This window comes from Thrips palmi, unplaced genomic scaffold, assembly GCF_012932325.1.
Source record: "Thrips palmi isolate BJ-2018 unplaced genomic scaffold, TpBJ-2018v1 HiC_scaffold_10, whole genome shotgun sequence".
NCBI classification, from domain to species: Eukaryota; Metazoa; Arthropoda; class Insecta; order Thysanoptera; family Thripidae; genus Thrips; species Thrips palmi.
This window is the reverse complement of record NW_023144621.1, coordinates 15719200-15737809: the sequence shown is the minus strand read 5'-3', so window position 1 is coordinate 15737809 and position 18610 is coordinate 15719200. Positions and strand designations below refer to the sequence as shown.

The 18610-nt window shown below is 55.2% G+C and overlaps 4 protein-coding genes across 5 annotated transcripts; all 4 read right to left on the bottom strand.

Moving 5' to 3' along the window:
• Positions 1-1926: 1926 nt before the first annotated feature.
• Positions 1927-4242, bottom strand: LOC117653675 (PSME3-interacting protein). 2 transcript variants are annotated; one of them, XM_034399512.1, is made up of 7 exons: positions 3883-4241; positions 3516-3620; positions 3344-3442; positions 3046-3256; positions 2794-2960; positions 2558-2698; positions 1927-2187 (listed from the first exon to the last, which is right to left on the bottom strand). In XM_034399512.1, the coding sequence occupies exons 2-7, from the start codon at positions 3610-3612 to the stop codon at positions 2180-2182; spliced, it is 723 nt and encodes a 240-aa protein (XP_034255403.1). In that variant the 5' UTR covers positions 3613-3620; positions 3883-4241; the 3' UTR covers positions 1927-2179. The 2 variants fall into 2 exon arrangements, with proteins under 2 accessions (XP_034255403.1, XP_034255392.1); XM_034399501.1 differs by having other exon boundaries at positions 1927-2698; positions 3883-4242.
• A 113-nt stretch (positions 4243-4355) lies between these two features.
• LOC117645630 (trypsin-like) lies at positions 4356-6598 on the bottom strand. The gene is made up of 7 exons (XM_034385893.1): positions 6536-6598; positions 6328-6436; positions 5957-6116; positions 5410-5630; positions 5136-5338; positions 4934-4994; positions 4356-4859 (listed from the first exon to the last, which is right to left on the bottom strand). Exons 1-7 carry the CDS (start codon positions 6596-6598, stop codon positions 4732-4734), a joined length of 945 nt encoding a protein of 314 aa, XP_034241784.1. The 3' UTR covers positions 4356-4731.
• Positions 6599-10447: 3849 nt separating this feature from the next.
• On the bottom strand, positions 10448-12574 carry LOC117652557 (zinc finger protein castor homolog 1-like). The gene is made up of 3 exons (XM_034397571.1): positions 12339-12574; positions 11089-11215; positions 10448-11006 (listed from the first exon to the last, which is right to left on the bottom strand). The coding sequence occupies exons 1-3, from the start codon at positions 12381-12383 to the stop codon at positions 10690-10692; spliced, it is 489 nt and encodes a 162-aa protein (XP_034253462.1). The 5' UTR covers positions 12384-12574; the 3' UTR covers positions 10448-10689.
• A 955-nt stretch (positions 12575-13529) lies between these two features.
• LOC117654059 lies at positions 13530-17500 on the bottom strand. The gene is made up of 2 exons (XM_034400200.1): positions 17417-17500; positions 13530-16383 (listed from the first exon to the last, which is right to left on the bottom strand). Exon 2 carries the CDS (start codon positions 16374-16376, stop codon positions 16077-16079), a length of 300 nt encoding a protein of 99 aa, XP_034256091.1. The 5' UTR covers positions 16377-16383; positions 17417-17500; the 3' UTR covers positions 13530-16076.
• Between the last annotated feature and the right edge of the window lie 1110 nt (positions 17501-18610).

Genomic DNA, 18610 nt, shown 5'->3' with positions numbered 1-18610 from the left:
CAGTGAACTCCGCCCGCGTCGGCGTGCGCCGCAGAAAGCCGAAATCCGTTCCAGCTGGCGGAGAAACGCAGCGAAATGTGACCGGCAGTGTTTCCCATTTGAACCCGAGACCGGGAACCTGGGGGAAGGCCTCTGCTCGGCCCCGTGTGCGACTGTGGGGTCCTGTTTCGTTGTCTGGAGTAAAATGGGGCAGGGGCCGCTGGGTGACAGCTACGCGCCAGGAGTAACAACATCAGCGAACCGTCCACCCCGTCGGCCGACACACACAAATGCCTGAGGAAATCGACACTGATTCTCCAAACTGTTCAACATGACGACACTACCTCAGCGGTTCTCAACCATGCGGGGACAGCGGGGAAAACAGTGCTGCTCCAAAAATTAATTTAATTTCTAATTATTTTGTTGAGGGGTCGCTAAATTTTAGCTGTGGGGCCGCGATGAGTTTCAGTCGGGAGAGGCTGAGAACCACTGCGCTTTCAGTACTCGGCAAGCTGCCCCTTCTCCTCCACGTGACGCGCGGCGAAACTCCAACAGGACACGGTGGAGTGCGTTGGAGAGGTGTAAAGGCAGCGGCAAGGCGGCACACAAAAAGTGCTGTCCCTTTCTTCCTCTCCGGAGCGCTGGCGCCTCGGCGGGGCGAACAGGAGCCCGACCAGCCCGACCCGACGCCTAGCCGACGCCCTCGGCGGCCTTCTGGAGGGCATTCCCCGCCGTCTCTTCGCCCCTCTCGCACTCACGCGCGCCCCGGTCCGCCCCGGCCTCCGTCTCTGTCCCGCAGGACAAGACCGCCACTAATGAGGTGTCCGCAGGCGCACTCATCCGCGTCACAGCGAGTGCGAGAGAGAGGGAGCCCGCGTTCGGGAAGGCTCGGCTGTTTCCGGAAACGGCCTCGGGGCGCCCGGCGGTCCCGACGGCGACGTCGCGGCGGCATCCCCCCCGCGGTTGGTTCCCAGGTGCAAAGGCACCTACGACCCGATTTGTTGCGTTTCGGGCAAATGCTAGGATTTTCGTAAATTTTTCACGTCCCTGCAGCATTTTGGCATCCACTAAGTCATACTGTACTTTTGTAAGATTGGTCAAATAAAGGGAGCGGGCTTGTTTTATTATGCTTTTATTGACTTCTAAATCAAGTTCACAGAACATTACAGGAGATAATTACATTCAGCATGCAGTCTTACAATACCAATATTTTCTTCTGCTGTTGCCTTACAGCTATGACAGTAAGTATCACACTGGGGCATTTAAGTTGTTAAGTAAACAAACAAAACAAGAAAGTTAGGCAAAATTTTAAAGGTTTTAGTTAGTTGGGTCCTCAACAAAGGAGCAGTAGGTAGAATCAAATAATACAATCTTCTTGTAATGTAAAATTTGAAATCCCATTCAGTTTTCATGATTTTTTAAAATATTGGTAAAGTCAAACGTTTACCAATTAAATTTCTCAGACTTTTCTTCATTGCAAGAGATATAGTTAAATTTATTAAATATTTTCTTCCCTTTTATACACTTTGAACAGACAAATATCAAATCATCACAGGAATCTCAAATGACCTTTACTTATTGGAATGAACTCAGAAGCTACGTAGTCCAAAGTTGCTCAGCAACTGTTTTTCACATAGGATAACTTGTTAACAGCGGTTTAAGGTATCACATTCAGTTATTCACACCAAAAGCAGTTAGGAACAAGACAAGAAAAACATTCTCATTTGTTCAACATATTCGGGGTGTTCAGTCAAAACTACAGCACACAAAATTATCTAAAACATGCACTCAGACATTCCTGTGTACTATACTATATCAAATTCAAATATAATAGGACATAAGTGCAATTTTATAAACATTGACACCATGATGTTTTGAGCAGAAGCCAAACACAAATATCACAAAGGGAATGCAATTTAGAAAAAAGAAAGGAATAAAACAAACACATGAAAGGTACACTGCAGACTGATCTACAGGTTTAGCAAAGAGCTTTTATTAGGATATTGCATGGCAGCATGGCTGCTACATAGCTGCAGTGCTTTTGAAACACATCACTCTGTGTGACTAAGCATAACTAGCAAACAGATATGGTATCAAGACGGGATGCTAAGCACCCATACTTCCCTCTGTATTTCCCCCTGGACCAAATGAATGGTGCAGAAGTCAAACAATTGAAATACATCAAAACCAGATGACTGTTTCAAGGACCTGTGGGAAAGAAGAACTAAAATATCACACTCTTCCAAGGAAAAATCCCAGCAGTAATATTAAAAATAATTAAATTGCTAAGAGTAAAGAAGAAAAAAAGTCCATGCAACACGCATTCTTCAGCAAAAGCAAGACCAAATCGAGATCACCAGGAGAATGGAAAATATACAGTGCATCTCACTTTAAATATCACTGGGAGATATATACTTAATTAAAATAACAATAAAATTTATAGCAGTCTCAGAGAGGCTAGGACATGGTACAATAATTCACTGAGTGTGCTGCTGTTGCTGCTGTGACTGCTTAGCAAGCTTTATGAGCTCAGCCGTACGGCCCAGAAGATCAAACTGTGATGGTAGAGGTAACTCACAATCAGAATCAGAACTATTATCACTGTCACTGCTATCGTCGTACGACCCCAGTCCTGGCAGGGTGCCGACACACTTCAGCCCTGATGGTAATATTATTCCAGCGGGTTTGATAATAGGCTCTGTTGAAGATACATTCTCAGCTGAGGAAAAAAAAATCAATTTAAGTACAATCAACTAATAAATGAGCACTCTCATCAAATTCATGTGTATTTGTAAGTTTAAAGTAAAAACTCACAAATTTCAGGATCAGATTTGACGTCTGGTTTGGTTTCAGCACTTTGAGATTCATTTGTTGAATCTTTTAGGTCTGTGTGAGCCTTTTTAGGTGGGGGTGAGGGCTCATTAGAAGATCTCTTCCGAACAACAGCACCAGCCAACAACTTCATTTGGGAACTGCGATTACTATTGAAAATGGGAAGAACCAGTGAACATAATGTGCTACTAGACACTATTTAGTCATGCTCTCAAAGATGAACTGTTACACTACCTTGCAGGCTTGCTAAGAGGGGCAGGATTACGAATCTCTGACTTCAATCTCTCCTCAACACTCTTTTCAGCTAAGGTGGCTACAGCATTGCGGAACTCATCTATTTCTTTACGTTCTTCTAATCGGGTTCGTTTCTCAACAGTTTCCTTTACCCTTTCGACAGTGTCTAAGAAGTCAACTTCGTCATCGTCAAGACCTCTCACCATGTTCTCTGCATATAAAAAATGTGTTTCAATACAAGAATGAGGAGCATCACAGGGCTAAAAACATTTGATTAAGAATAAAACATTCATCTTACTAAGCTTATGAGCCTCTTCAAACTCATCATCTTTCTTTTTCCGTTGCTCTTCCAATCTTTCAAACAAAGACCGATGATCATAAACTTCTTCAGGAGCCTCTGAAAAAGCCAATTTAAACATGTAAATAAACATCGAGATTATGTACCAGCAGTTACAGGGGATGTTCCTCACCAAGGGGCTGCTCTGCTGTTCGAACTTTCTCCCATTCTTCTTGTCGCTTTTGCCGCCTCTCCTCTATTTCTTTTTCAGTGACAAATCCAGAGCTCATGATGTCACCTGTAAGAAATGCAAGTGTGTTAGTGCAACGAGCTGTGGAAAGTGAACGCAAGCACAACCTAGCCTCAAGTGGTTGACGAGGTTCATGGCAGAAAGAATGTCTGAGAACACACATTGTGTGTGAGAGGTTCGAAGAAATAGACAGTGAACCAATGAAAACTGGTGAAAACAATTGAGTTATTTCTAAGATAAAAATTATCATTTCAGCCTTGCGGTCCACAAAGGATGCCGAACGCCAAACAAATCCTCCTATTTTACTTACCTTGCAGATATCTCGTAGCAGGGGGAACAAGATACTCAAAGCGAGTTTCCCGAAGACAAGCACCGGCAAAAGACAATTCAAAACATAGCAAAATCAATGAAAACACAAACAGGTTATGATGTTTGTGATGTTTGTGTTTGTGATCGCGAGCACGACCTCGTTGCCCTCTTGGACTGCACTCGAGTACTCGTTTTGAACCTCTTTGCAAACTTCTGATTCTTATACGGTTGTACTGGGAATATATTCAGCTTTGACAGTAATAATCGATTTCGCAAAGGTAAATAAAAAAGATACTATTGCGTTGTTTGTCTTTTTGTTGTTGGTAACAGCAGTCAGTCAACCTTCGTTTGTCTCGGTGTTCTTTTGTTCTTCTTAGCGCCTTTTTGACTCGTTCAAACACTATCGGTGGACTGTCGGAGAGGGTTTTTCATTTAGTTGAGGTGGCTTCCAGTCTGAATGATTACAGTAGTCACTTCCATTTTAAAGAATTGTTCTTTAATAATAAATAATGTAACCAAGTAATCTTCAAACACCATAGAAACAACACAACAACAAATAATTTACTAACAATAACAATGGAAACACTTACTAATCTAAAGCCCATGCGGGAAATGTTCCAAATAATCAGTCTGCCACGGTCTTTCCGATTGCGTTCAATTACGTATGACAACAAAACAAATAACTAGTGGACCATATTCTACGTATTCTATCCAAGAGCCCTGGTTTGCACAGCTAACTACAACCCCCCGAATGACGGGAATGACTAGAATCATAACAGAGACGCGTCTCTCAAGGAATGGTATCAGGCTGAGATCAGGCAAGCGGTGTGGAGAGTGTCCGTCGGAGGAATCAGGCCGCCGGTCTGCAGGTACAGGTGTCTCCCAGCTTCTCGTGGATCCAGGGCAGGAACTTGTGGACGCGAGTGTACACGCCGGGGAAGTTGGGGCGCGCGCACCCGCGTCCCCAGGACACTATGCCTGCAGCAAAAGGGAATCTGTGAGTGGATTTGAACCCGCGTTCGCAAGGGTGGAAAAGGAAGAGCGGTACCGACCGATCACTTCGGAACTGGGGCCGGACTCGGAGCCCAAGACGAGGGGGCCGCCGCTGTCACCCTGTCGAAAAAACAACGGTTAGTTCTCTCCCAGCCTGCGGCGTCACAGCCGGCGAGGTAGGCAGCCCAACGCACTCCCGGCCACCCTCGCCGCCGGAGGGGCAGGCAGCCCATCGCGCAGCCACCCCGGCCTTGGCCTTACCTGGCAGGCGTCCTTGAGCCCCTTGGGCAGGCCGGCGCAGACCATCTTGTCGGTGATGCGGCCCGACGGGTAGCCGGACTTGTGGCAGTCTTCCTGCGCCATCAGGGGCACCTCCACCTTCCGCAGCACGTCGGACGTGGGCTTGCGCTCCCCCACGCGGCCCCACCCCGTCACGGTGCCCGTCAGCCCCGCGTAGTCGCGCTCTGTCAGCAAGAGCAAGTTCAGGTTGGCGAGTGTGGGGCTGCACGCGGCGTGCACTAAGTGAAGCACCTACCGCCGGCGGGCAGGCACACGGTGCGGGTGAGTCCGGCCTCGGTGTCGATGTCGACCTCCTTGTCGAGCTCCAGGATGGCGATGTCGTTGTTGAAGTTGGACACGTCGAAGCGCTCGTGCACCGACACCTTGCTGAGCTTCCGCTCGACGCGGCCCGGCGCCCAGCGCGACGAGGAGCGGTTGTGCGCGCCCATGGTCACCGTGATGTCCTTGGGCGACATGCTGCGGCCGGCGTGCGGCCAGCGTGCGGCCAACAGCCATCGTCAGAAAGGCGGGGAAAGGGAGCCGGGAAACAGTGGGCCAGAAGACCGGTGGAGGCGGTCAAAGTTCCGGACACGTTTTGAACTCCAGAGTCGCTAAATGGGACTCGAATCGAACGGGTGACCCCACCAATGGACTGCTCTCCGAATGAGGAATCCATTGGTGGGGGTCACACGCTCGGTTAGCGTCTTGTTTAGCGACACTGGAGCTCAAAACACGTCTAGAGTTTTGGCCGCCCCCATCGGTCGTCTGGCCCACTGTGCGGGGCTCGAACCCGGGACACCCACCTGTACATGCAGTGGGCCGCGGTGAGCACGTGCTTGCGGGTGATGAGCGCGCCGCCGCAGTAGAACTTGCCCCTGCGCGCCAGCGCGGCCAGCCAGGGGAACTCGGCCTCCTTGGCCTCCTCGCCGCCCACGATGCGCGTCCGCCGCGACAGCCCGCACACTGGCAGGGGAGGGAAACACAACCTCAGCGTTGTCACATGGGTAGGCAGCAAACATTCCCACGGTGGTTACACCACGCTTGGCGTCCCTTCTAGAAGCAAAGCCTCGACATTGCGAGGTTGGCAACCCTTTCGAAACTCCCAGTGCGTGGTGCGAATTTTAGTGGCAGCACTGATTCAAAAGGCTCGGAATGGCGGGAAGGTCGCGCTCACCACAGCCGCAGTCGTCGACGGTCTCGGTGGCCGGCGTGGTGGTCGTGGACGTGGAGGTCTCGTTGTAGTGCACCTGCACGCTCGACGACGGCAGGGCGGGCACCGAGGCCTGCGCACACACAGTATGCCACTGATCCAAATTCACGAAAAACACGAGTCACCGACCGGGAATCGAACCCGCGACATTCGCTTTCCCGAGAGCACACACCGTGGTGGCGGCGAGCAGCGCCGCGGGCGCCGCGCACAGCGCTAGGAGCACGACGGGGAGCATGTTGGCGGCGGGGACGGCTCGCTGCAGCAGGATGGACGCACTCGAGCACCGCGAGGACGGCGACGACGACGGGGACCGAACGAGAGCGAACACGGGGACGGGCACTGCAGCTGCAGCTTGGTGTCGAGCTGGCTGTGGAGCTGGCCCGTGCGGCGCGCTGTGGGTGGCGAGGGAGACTGTGCCACCTGCAGCTGCCAGGGACCGTTTTATGCGTCGGAACCGCGACGACGACGCGACGCGACGCCCGCGGACGTAACGCGACGTAACAACAACAGCAGCAACAACAGCGCGCGTTGCAGCAGGTTCAATGGCACGGCCGTATGCAGACCCACTGCCTGCCGCCACGGCCTGCCGCCGCGGCCCCCACTCGCGCCGATCCCGTGTAGCGATCCGTTCAACCGATTAGTGCACGGGGATCGACCAGGCAGTGCCATCAACAAGTTTTTTAAGAGTAAATGAATTGGCAGGTGTAGATTGAACTCTAGGCTGTGGCAAAGCCACGCACGGTCTCGACAAGGCCCGGTCAGCAAGGTCAGCCCCGAACTAGTGTCACTGTGCTACAGGAAGCAGCCTCACTAAGGCATCCGCAGACACCTCCAGGCCGCTCGCAAGCTCAGAGTGAAAGTCGGCGCGCGTTGGCGAATCGCGTTGCGCGTTGCGCAGGGGTTGGCGGCATTTGAACGCCCCTTGCCTTCGGCGGCAAGTTCAAATCGCGACTGTGAGGGCACTGTAAGGCTGGGTGCAGTGGCCGCGAGGCCGTCGGCCGCCACGCCGCGAGTGTCGCGCGTCGAGACTCTCGAACGCGCTCCTCATTTGACTGCCGACCCAGCGAGGAAGACAATCGTTTTCGGCCGCGTCCGAAGCGCCTTCGCTTTGGCCGAAAATGAAATCCGGTGCGGCGGTCAGGACTTTTTCCGTTCGGTGAACTCGAGGAGGACGCTCCGAAAAGGCCTGCCTTTCGGCCTTTCGGGCGACGACTCTCGCAGTCCCCCCCTCCCCACTACCACCCACAACGGGAACATAAACCAAAATCCAAAATTTTCTAAAAACTTTTTCTTGCTGATCTTAACGAGGCGCAGTTCCGTTCCGATGCGCACTTTTGCGTGATGCACTTGGCGATGTGTGTCAAGACCAAGCGTGGCGACGCGTGGCGACGAACGACAGGACAACGACGCCCACCCTTCGGTCCTTCGGTCCGCCCGCATCTCACTCCGTCTCACTTCGTACTGCGTCTCGCTGTCTCACTACGGAGCCTTCCCGCCAGGGCGTCCTGCAGGGCCCCGGAACCATACCGCGGTGCACCGGGCCGAATGCCGATGCCTCGGCGCCTTCCCGTCCGTTTTCAAATTCCGTTTTTCGAGTGCACGCGCCTCGCAGGTTAGGTTAGGTGTCAACAAAGTGACAGCCCACGGCCGCGGCGCGCTGAAAGCCCACCGGAAACGCGTTGGCCAATCAAAACCGAAACGAAACACGATAACAAGCAGCGCGTTTTGGAAGAGAAGCGTTACTGCCAGACGGCTCGCGTTATCGGCAGGGCGGAGGACGCCACGCGCGCCGCGCCGTCAGTGTCTCGCGTCCAAATTTCCCGCCGTAAAAAGTTTCCCGCCAGAACGAGAGCGGGGCCTGCGCTGTAAAACTCTCCCGCTGCCTGGCAGAATGGAGGAGAGTTCGGAAACTCTGGTAACGGGTGGGTAGGCACCGGTAATTATTGGTGACTTTTCCTATGTCCTTCCGTGGCGGCACTGAACTGTACTTATGCGGTTAGGTTAGGCTAGGTTAGGTTAGGTTTGATGGTCATGAATGAGCAGGAACAGCACATGTCACACCACTACTGGCGAAAAACTCGTGAAAATTCCAGAAACGAACATGACTGTCTCCCTTCCCCCTCCTCCTGTCTGGCGGCCTGGCGGCGGTGCGGTGAGCCAAGGTGAGGGCCAGGGCCGCCGGCAGGGCGTCGCGCCACTGTTATCAACAGAGCTAGCGACGCGCCGCGACGCGCCGCAACACACGCCGCTAGTTTACTGCCAGTGTACGCGCTGAAGGCGCACGCACGCGGACTGGATTTTCGAACCGCTCGTATTGAGTTCACCTCTCATAACCCTTGGCGGTGTGCCTTCCCCCTCCCCCCCGGTGCCCAATGCACCGCCACTGATAAGGTGCAGCCGACCCGGGGCCTTGTTCCAGTAACCTTGCTCTCGATGCAAGGGTCTGCAGCCGGGTCTGCGTCCTGCCGAGTGAGTACACGGCGGAAAATTAGCTTTCGCAAATTTGGCGTCAGCGTTTGCCCCCCTGGTGGCCTATCAAGCGGAATTCGACGAAGAATTGAGAAGGCGCCACCTGTGTATCAAGGAATGCTCTCATACTTTCGTCTGTCTCTTTTTTTCTGTGTTCTTTTTTTTTCGCAGGTGGATAATGACCTGTAGTGTCATGCAAAACGCAGTTTGAGTCTCATGACTCGGGAGGCCTGGCTGGGGCATCCCCACACGCACACGCCTACACAGTCACGGCCAAGGACTCGGCTTTGTGAGGGAACACCATTTACCGGCGGGCGCAGGCGCTTTTCATCTTTCCAGAATATTAAATTTATTAAAAGAAGAAGCCCCCTAATGAATTCCCCTGGCGTCACCTGCTGCATGCGTGCCCCCGTGCCGTGCATGTGTGCCGTTGCCGCCCCGGGCAGCCCTGCGGCAAGGTGCGCGACCACCGCCGCCCCGAAGTGTGGGGCGGGAAGAAAAAAATCTCGAATGTGGGTCACGAACGGGACTGCGGCCCGCCGCGGCACGCCGACCCGAAGACCCGGACACGGAAGAGTTGGGTCGGGTCGCGTCATCATAACGCGGAACCTCACACCGCCCAACCCTCTACCTGGCCGGCCCGGCCCGGCCCGCCCTTGTGTATGGCATAACAGCCCCGTTAGGGTCAGGACCGGCAGGCCGGCGGCAGGCAGCCCTCAACTTGACCTAGTAATCGTGACCCCCACCAGGAAGTACACGGCCGTCGGAACCCGCTGCATGGCGGTGCCGCGCTCTAGGTCCCCGCGAAGGTTCCGCTGCTGCTGGAGGCCTAGAACACCGTGCGGTACCAAAAGTCGACCAAAGTCAGCAAAAACTACTACTTTCGGAGCTTTAATCACTTTTTGGCCATTTTTGCAAGGTTACTAGTCCCAAAATCGTTGAGGTCAAAGCCGGGGCATGAAAGACTTGCGTTGAGGGAGGTATTCTGGCCTCAGCTAGATTGGACGCAGGTGCCACCCAAAATCAGCAATATTTGATTTTTCGATCTTTTGGCAGCTCTCCGAGGCCGGCGTTGCATCCGAAGGCCGAAACCACCACAGCCCATTTTCAACAACACACATTCGATCACTCGGCACGTGTTCTACAAACCCACATATTCCCTTTTCCGCCCTCACAAAATGAGGTCGCCCTTTTTTCCTTCTTTTCTTAAAAACACACACACACAGTGTGCCAGTGCAAAAACGCGGTGCTGCTGAGTAGTGAAACTAGGTCAGAAATGCGATCGCTGGCGGCATCGTCGGATCAGCAGCCCCTCGTTCAAAGGATCCCACGCAACCCCGAGGACCATTAGCCCACCCTTCTCTGTTCCGGCTATCACGAGGTTACGCGGAAGGAGCGTGTGTGTGTGCGTGTACGTCGAGCTTGCCACGTCGTCCCGTTAGATGGGAGCGATAAAAAAAAGATCTGTCGATTCAGAGAATCACGACAATTTTGATTGGGGATCACGCAGCATTCCATTCTGCAGCTGTCTCGTTTGTCTTTATTTCTTTCTCTTTTCAGATGAGAGTGCCATGTAATTGAGGAACAGTCACACAAAACGCAAATAATTCAACACTTTGAAAGAATATTTTTGATTTATTATTCAAGTTAGTCTTTTGTACACAGTACACCGTCGTCGTCGCTAAAATAATATTAAACTTAAGGCTATTATCACAAATAAATTGGAGATTTTTTTTTCTGGTTCGAGATTTTGCACTTCCTCGCTCTTGATCCTTACGCTACTGACTAGATGCCACTCGAAACCTCAAAACAATTGATTATAACAGCCCCAGGGGACACTGTTCCAGGTGCAGGGCTCTAAGGGTGTCCCGGTGGCCGCTGGCGCTGCTGGCTGGGCGGCGCGGCGGCGTGGATCCTGGCCTCGTGGAGGTACTCCTTGAGGTCGGCGATGACGGTGCCCTCGGCGTCCAGGCCCTCGCACTGCACCAGGTAGCGCTCGGCCTCCAGGATGCAGGCGCGGTAGCTGGCGTCCATGACCGGGTCCACGCCGCGGGGCAGGCTCTCCTCCCAGTCCTCGTCGTCGTCCTCGTCGTTCTCGACGTCCTCGTCGTCCTCGTCGTCGACGTCCTCGTCCCAGCCGGGGATCATCTCGGACAGCAGCATCTCAGCCAGATCTATGGAGGGAAATGCGAAGCTAGAAAACGGCCGAATGGGCGCGGAGCAGTCACTGAAGAGAGACAAAGTGTCACCACTCACCGTACAGCTGGCTCCTGTCCAAGGGCACCAGCGACATGAGCGCCGCCGTCTCGTTCATGGAGACGTTCATGGCTGCGTCGAAGGCGTCGAACGTGTCGCTCGTCATAGGGCCGGGTCCCTTGGCGACCTGCAACAGGAATGCACCGCTTTTAGCACCGATCCCTCTTTATCCTGGACTTCTCCTTCTGACCCTCCACTGCAAAACCACTGCAAGGCCCGGTTCGGTCCTGCGACGGTGCGATCCAGAGAAATAGAGAGGACCTTTTTATCGCGACTGGATCGCAGCATACGGCGAGCTCTTCCGAACAGTCGCTGTCTCTCTCGCACTCATCGGGTGCGCCTCAGAGTGCGAGAGAGACAGAGCGACGAACCTCTGTGCGGAATGAATCGCTCTGCCGGCCGGCCGGTGGCCGGTCAGCCGGTCGCCTTTTGGCGGTGGTGGGGGGAGCAGGTGCGAGCAACAGCACAGCACGCGGGAGGGAGCGAGAGAGAGGAGAGAGAGGGAAGAGAGGGGGACGGTCACGCCCGTGCGCGCACGCCTCGCACGCCGCACCGCGCGGTCGCGTGTTGCCGGCACGCGTCGCGCTCCAAGACGCACGCGCGCGCCGCCGGGGGTACACTGTAGCTCACTGTTGCGAGCACTGTTAAAAAACAGTTTAAAGTAGTGCCAAAGGTGGAAGGTGAATAACTCGAAATGAAGCGATTTACTCGATTTCTCAATCAAAGCGCCTGGATGGTCTGCCCCGGGTCGGCTTGGGGCCAGGGTGAGGGTGTCGCACCCGGGGAGCGGCGGGTATCCTAATGGGTGAGCCCAGGTAAAGCAGAAGCCAAGAAAAGGGAAAAGGGGCCTCCCTTCCTCTCTTTGAAAGGAAATAATAATTTGTAAAAGTAGGTCGATCCCGCTGAACCTGGCGCCGCCAAACACACGGGACTATTAGGAAGGTGTCAGCCCGTCGTCAGGAGCGTCCAGGAACCACGTAACAAACAGCGCGATGACCTTGCCAAGGACAGGCGGGGGTGGTGTATGGAGGTAAAGCGAAACCAAATACACTTTCTTCAACTCAATGAATGACTTCCTCGTGGCGGAAAAATGAATGACTTGCACACGGCGACACTTCGTACGGAAAAAGTCGAAAAAGTCTTGAGGACACCAACACTGTGATCACCATGATCTCCCTAAAGAGAGAGGACGTCCTTCCAGTGGGGAGGGACGACGTCGGCGTGGTCCTGGGGGTCATCGCCGTCCTTACCTGTTGCTCTGTGAAGGGCGGTGCCGGCGCGTCCTGCCACTGCATGGCGGTGCAGGGGTCCTCGACCAGGGCCTCGACGACGTGGACGGGGAGCGCTGCAGCCTCGGCGACCGTCCTGGGGCAAGTGCCGACACACACTGGTGACTGGTGTGGTGGTGGTGGAGCAGAGCAGCAGCCAGCAGGAGCAGGCCCAGACGAAGGAGGGAGCCGCGACGGACGAGCAGGCAGACGGAGTCCAGACGGGACGGGGCGGGGAGAGGGGGAGGAGCGGTGGGGTCGTCCAGGTGCACTACCCCCTCCACGGCGGCCACGGCGGCCAGGGGGAGCGGCGGCCTAGCGGCGGCGCGCGCGGCAGCTGTGCAGCAGGCAGGACCGCCGCAACTGGGGCGGACTCACTCGACAAATACGCGGATTCTGCGTCCGGGTCGCCGAGGACGACGTCGGCGACCGGCGTGACCAGTCCGAGACGAGCGCGCACCCCTTCACCACCCCGTCGGACCCGTCGCCCCGCCGACGACGTGCACGTGCGGAATGCAACCCCTGCGCATTGCGGACGTACACTAGAAAAATATATAAAAATAAATGCAACAGTGTAGCACTGGGAAAGGCACGGACACCGAAAGAAGAGGCGAAGGAAAGTGATGGTTTTTTGTGGGTGTTTGCTGAAAGATCAGGCCAGCGTAAGGTGCGCGCATCCGGCTCTAGGGCGCTCCCCCCACCCCTTTCCCTGCAGGGCTTCCGGGTCGGTAGGCCCCTGCGTTCAACACATGTGGCGGGGAAGACAGGCGCCCCTGGGTCACTGAACCCCGCGCATGTACTACGTCTCCAAAACGAACTTCTTGAGAAAATGCTCGAACTTTTGGACGGTTGAGACTTTAATTATTTCGCACCCGGAAGACTTCGATCTCCGAGCAGAGGTGATGATGAGTGTGATGATCGTGGACTGCCGTTATGATTGGAGGTGTAACCCTTTTGATAAGAGTGGCAAGGCCAGGCAAGGCCCTGACAGGCAGCCCCGCACTTAGCACCTCCTCGTTTTCGCTTACAGGTCAGGTCAGGTAGGCGGACACTCGCTCGACCCGGGAAGAGGCCCATCAGGTTGTTGACATTTTTTTCTTCACCTCTCTCTGTCTCACTTCCCTTCCGCCTGGAAGAGTCTTTTCAAGGGAAAGAGCAACTCAGACACAAGGATTTTCATCGTATATTTTTTATTAATCTTTCAAACTCTATACAATTTGTTAAAAAGGCGCGAGCCATGGTATGACTAGATGAGTAAGGAAAAGTCCATGTTGACTAGAATAATACGTTTGACTTCAACACCGATAGGCCTGTGAGGGATACATATGAGATCAGCGACGACAGTGAACAAAATCTTTGGCTACATTATAGTCTGAGGATACATTATTTTATCATGGGAACACCACAGGTATCTTTTCAGCGTACTTGTTCAGTAACATTGCAGTATTATTAGCTCCGCCGGCACTAAGTCTATCTATACAATCGTTAGACTATTGAAAATAGTAAACGCCCGCTAAACTATGCAACAAAGCAAAGAGTGGACAGCGATACACCACGAATAGCGCGCGTGAAAAAGTGAAAACCATATTTATGATAGAATAAGATTGGTCCAAATTCTTTGGTTTTTAAACGTCATTTTGATGGCAAAAAACGGTGAGGCTTTCCAGGCAACCATAGAAACAGCTCAGACACAAAGTAATACCATAGTGTTGATAAATCCTCCAACTTGAGCTTCGTTTTTTTAAATTTTTCATTTTAGATAAGGCTTAATTGTGAAATGAAGTGGTGTCCGTTCGGCCCATTAGGCTGGACTTAAGGCACTGATAAGTAATGATATGACGATAGTTGTTCTGCAGCCGCGGTTCCCTAGAAAGTTGGCAGTGCACTGCAAGGCGTTCTCCATGACGGACGCACACTGTGAAGTGCGTTTGAGAAGTACACTCCCTGCCAGGCGAACCTGCTGGCGCGCTTGGCAGGGAGTGTACTTGACAAAGGGGCTGCACAGGGCGCGTCCTGCCCACTGCCGGGGTTTCTATAGGGCACGCGACGCAGCTAGCGCGACTAGAATAATTAGTGAGCTCTCTGGATGAATCAGGAAAAAAAATTACCTCTCTTCGCGTCCCAAGAAAGGGCAATCCTTTTCTACCGAACCTACTGCGGCTATAAAATAAGTAGCAGCCATCGCCACTTGGCGGCGCGGCGCCCTGCGAGTTCTTCAAACGGCGCGACAAAGCGCGCCAAAACGGATTTCAAACTCGGAGGGCAGGTGGGCGGGCCGGCCGGCCAAGTTCGTTCGCTAAAAGGCACTCTCTTTGAAGAGGGTGAATGAGTGTGGCATGTACTCTTCGTATAAAGGCACGAACCTTGAATACCAGGGGGAGGGGGATCTCGGCCGTGTTCTCTGTCGCGGAGAACTCGGCCCGATCGGAGAGACAGACAAGGACAGTCTGCGTAGTGGGGAAGTTGAAGGGAGGGCGTTAAGTCTTCAAAAAGTGGCGGACCACTCCAAAGGCACTGACATCAGACGAAGACGTTCATTAAATGGCGGCGGGTGGGCGGCGAGTCCTCGCCTCGCGGAGGAGCCGTTTCGACCGTCTCCCTCAAAAGTCGATTGTTCTCAGAGCCACTCGCGGCGCTGACTTCTCGACCACTCGCGAGATTCAAAACCCTCCAAGGTGGAATTTCGCGAGCCCAACAGGAAATTTCTTTTCCAGACTTCACGCGCCACCCGACCGCCAATCTACCTCTGCATGTAAAGTATTATAAAATGTTGCTGATTTTAGTTTGGTCTGTGAACTAACGGCTAAGACTTGTTTTACGATACAATGAGCAAGTAACCGTACGATTACATCAAGGCACGAGTCATAAGGCGGGGTCCAAGTGTCACCGCGGGAACCCAAATAGCGCTCACAGAGTTTTGCTGGAATTTTTTTCCTCATTTCAAAATTATTTTTCTAAATTGCGAATTGGCAGTGCTTAAAAGAGCAGCTCCTCCAAATATATGCAACTTTTAAACGCTGTACTACGGTTTTGAAACGTGTTATTCCATGGATAATCACTGGCCACATCTTTGCATAAAATGTACAGTCCTGTCGCAAAATAATATTAACAGATTATAAGAGATATTTTATAAACTATGTACATGACGAGAAATCTTTGTGGAAGTACGGGCCCGATTTGGCGTGAGAGCCTTGTCGACAGCATCACACAATAACGAATTAAATAAAAGAAGAAAATAAAGACAAACAAACCCCGAGTCCTTCAAACTCAGGACATCTCCCCCAACCCGCCCCTCCCAAACTCTATCCTCCATGTTTTCTATATCACAAAATATATAAAATGCCTGACAAACTTTGGCACGAGACACGATGATGAAATCTTCGTCGTCCTCAAGTTGAGAAATTGCACGCTCCCCGGGTAGTGCACTTACTTGCGCAAAATACTTGTCCAGGAGAAAAATCATGAAAAAAATGGTTACTTCCTTGTTTGATTTTCCTTTCCCCAATCACAGAATGTCCCCGTCGGCGAGTCCGTCCGTGGTCCCCAGACTGTCCGCGGTCCCCGCAGGTGCAGGCGTGCTGGCCGGTGGCTCCGATGTCGGAAGCGGTGGACGGGGTGGTCGCATCCCGCGCGTCCTCGCACGTGGCGTGACACGTGTCGTGACGGGCTGGTGGTGACGTCACGTGGTCGGCACACCTGGGCGCGAAACCGGAGCCGCGCCTACCTGGAGTAGTGCAAGTCGACGCCGCGGAAGTAGTGCTGCAGGAGCTGGCTCTGCTGCAGGTGCTGGTGCTGCCGGCGGGACTCCTCCGCCATCTCCAGGGCCGCCTGCCTCCTGGTGAGGTGCGCCGTGAGCGCCAGCACGCGCGGGTCCGCGGTGGGCGCGCCTTCCGCCTCCACCAGCACGCGCAGCGCCTCGTGCAGGCACGACCGGTAGCCCTGCAGCAGCACCTCGGGGCTGCCGGCTGAGGCCCCCAGCGGCCCTGCCGAGCACGCCAGCAACGGCCCCATCGTGCCCATGGTGAACCTGCGGACAGAATGACAGTTAGAAGAGAGAGAAGCGAAGACGGTCAAATGGGGAGCTACGCCCCCCAGGCACGGAGTATCGCCGAGCGTCGCGGGGTAGCGCCGCGTGGCCGCGCCAGCCGACTGGTGCTGCCCTCCGCGGCGACGGCGCGAACCTCGCGCCGGGCAGGCGGGGTTAGTCGATAGGGTGAGGGGTGGTGGTGGTGCGGCACTGCAGTGTGCAGTCTAGTCCTGCAGGACCCGACGAAACGCATAAAAATGAAGCCAACAAAAAGCGTCTGTCACGGCGTGCGACGGTGTCTGCCTGCCGCCGGCGAAACTGCAGGAATCAACCGGGGAAGCGGAGTACACTGACAGACGGCTGTGCGGGTTGGAACCGCCAACCTCGCAACCCTGGGGGATGACCGCAGGGAGCGGAGGGGGAGTGCTTTGTTGCATCCTCGGGTGGTCCAACCTTCCGGTCAGGACGGCCTTAAGATTAATCCGAGGGTCAGGACGGGGCACTCCCAGGGCCCGGCAGCCCAGTGCACCCCCAACACGGCAAGGGTGTGGTCAGCCTGACGAGGCCTGTCCGTCTGGCCTGTCCAACATGGCGGCCCTGGCCGAAAGGGCCCACGGCACCAAGACGCCCCATTCCCCATTTCGAGCGAAACCGCCGCCAAGGCTAGCCCTGCCCGCGGAGGTTCAAGACCAAACCCCAAAACCGGAAAACCGGCTCGCCTTTCCGGCCAGGGGGGCGGGGGGCGGGGTTTACCGCACTGCGGCAATACGGCCTTGGTGGCCTTGAGGCACGCCGTCAACAAAGCACGCTGGGCGACGACCGCGGCGACGCGACCATTGTTGGCAGACACGTACTCGTCAGCGCTGTCAAACCGCCCACCTCGGCCCGCGGCCGGCCTGGCCTGACCGCGGCCTGCACCAGCCTGGACAGGGCCTTTGACAGCCGTCAGAGCTGTGGCTCCACGGCCAGGACACGCACCACCATCCACGCACCCGCAGCGCAAAGCTACGCAAAGCCCCATCGCAGTACTCACGTTAGCTCCGAATCAGCTGGGCTCCTTGACGGCGAGCTCGCCCTCGGCGTGGTCCTCTGTCCTCGCGGTGCGTCCTGCGTCCCAACCCGACGGCGACTGAGCCGGGGCAGGGCAGGGAAGGCGAGGGGCGGGGAGGGGGAGGGGAGGCACCAGCGGGGTGGAGAGTGTGAGCGACCCGACAGCGCCGCCGCGCAGCCACGGCAGCTACGCGCAGTCAAACTGCCCCCACCACTCCACCCCTTCTGTGCGCTATGTTTATCTCCGTCCCTCCCTCGCCCGACTCGCGCTCTCTCTTTCCTCCTGCCCCTTCCCTTCCCCCTCTCTCTCCCTCTCTCTCCCTCGCGCGAGCGCACTCACCCCCTCAGCCGCCGCGGAGAGCCGACACCCCCCTCCCCTCCCCCCGCGGCGTCCTTCCCCGCGACCACATGGGCAGCTCGCTGCCTCCGTCTGCAGCACACACACACACACACATACACAGACGCAATAAACTTGCACGCACACACTCGTGCGTGTGTCTGCCGTTTGGCTCCAGACGTCTCACTTCTTTCAGGCCTGCTCCAGAGACTCCCCCCTCCCCTTCCCCCTCTCGCCGCCGGGCTCGCTGGGCCCCTTGGAGACCACGGCGGGCGAGGCGGGCGATGTAAACATATGTTCCACACGCGATGATCCGGCGCGTCGGCTCTCGCGGCTTTCGGCTCCGGCGTCGTCGACTTCTCCGGAGTCCTCCGGGGGCGAGTTCCGGCCGTCGGAGCGCGAAGCTGTCCGTCATGACGATCTGGAAGGGGAAGGGGCCGCCTCCGGGGGCACACTGTACACGCGTGGCAATGTCAAAACGGCTGGAAAAGTGAAAAAGAAACGCGCAGTGCGCCGCGCGCCATGATGGAGCGATTTTTACAGAGTCCCCACGACGATGCCGCGGGCGACCGGGCGATCCATTTTTGTGCGGGCAGAAACGAGATGGCCCCGAGCGGAACTCAATGAGATGAACGGCAATGCGCTTCCGGCCCGCATGGCGGCCGCGGCGGCCACCACGGCCACGACGCCGAGGTGCAGCGTGCAGTGCAGGCCACGCGGCCACGCCGCCGTGCGGCCATGCGGGCGGCAGGGCCGGGCGGGGCGGCGGCGGACCGCCGAAGGGGCCTTGCGGAAGTCCTCCAGATAAGAAAGGATCTGGAGGCTGGGCGATACCGCAGC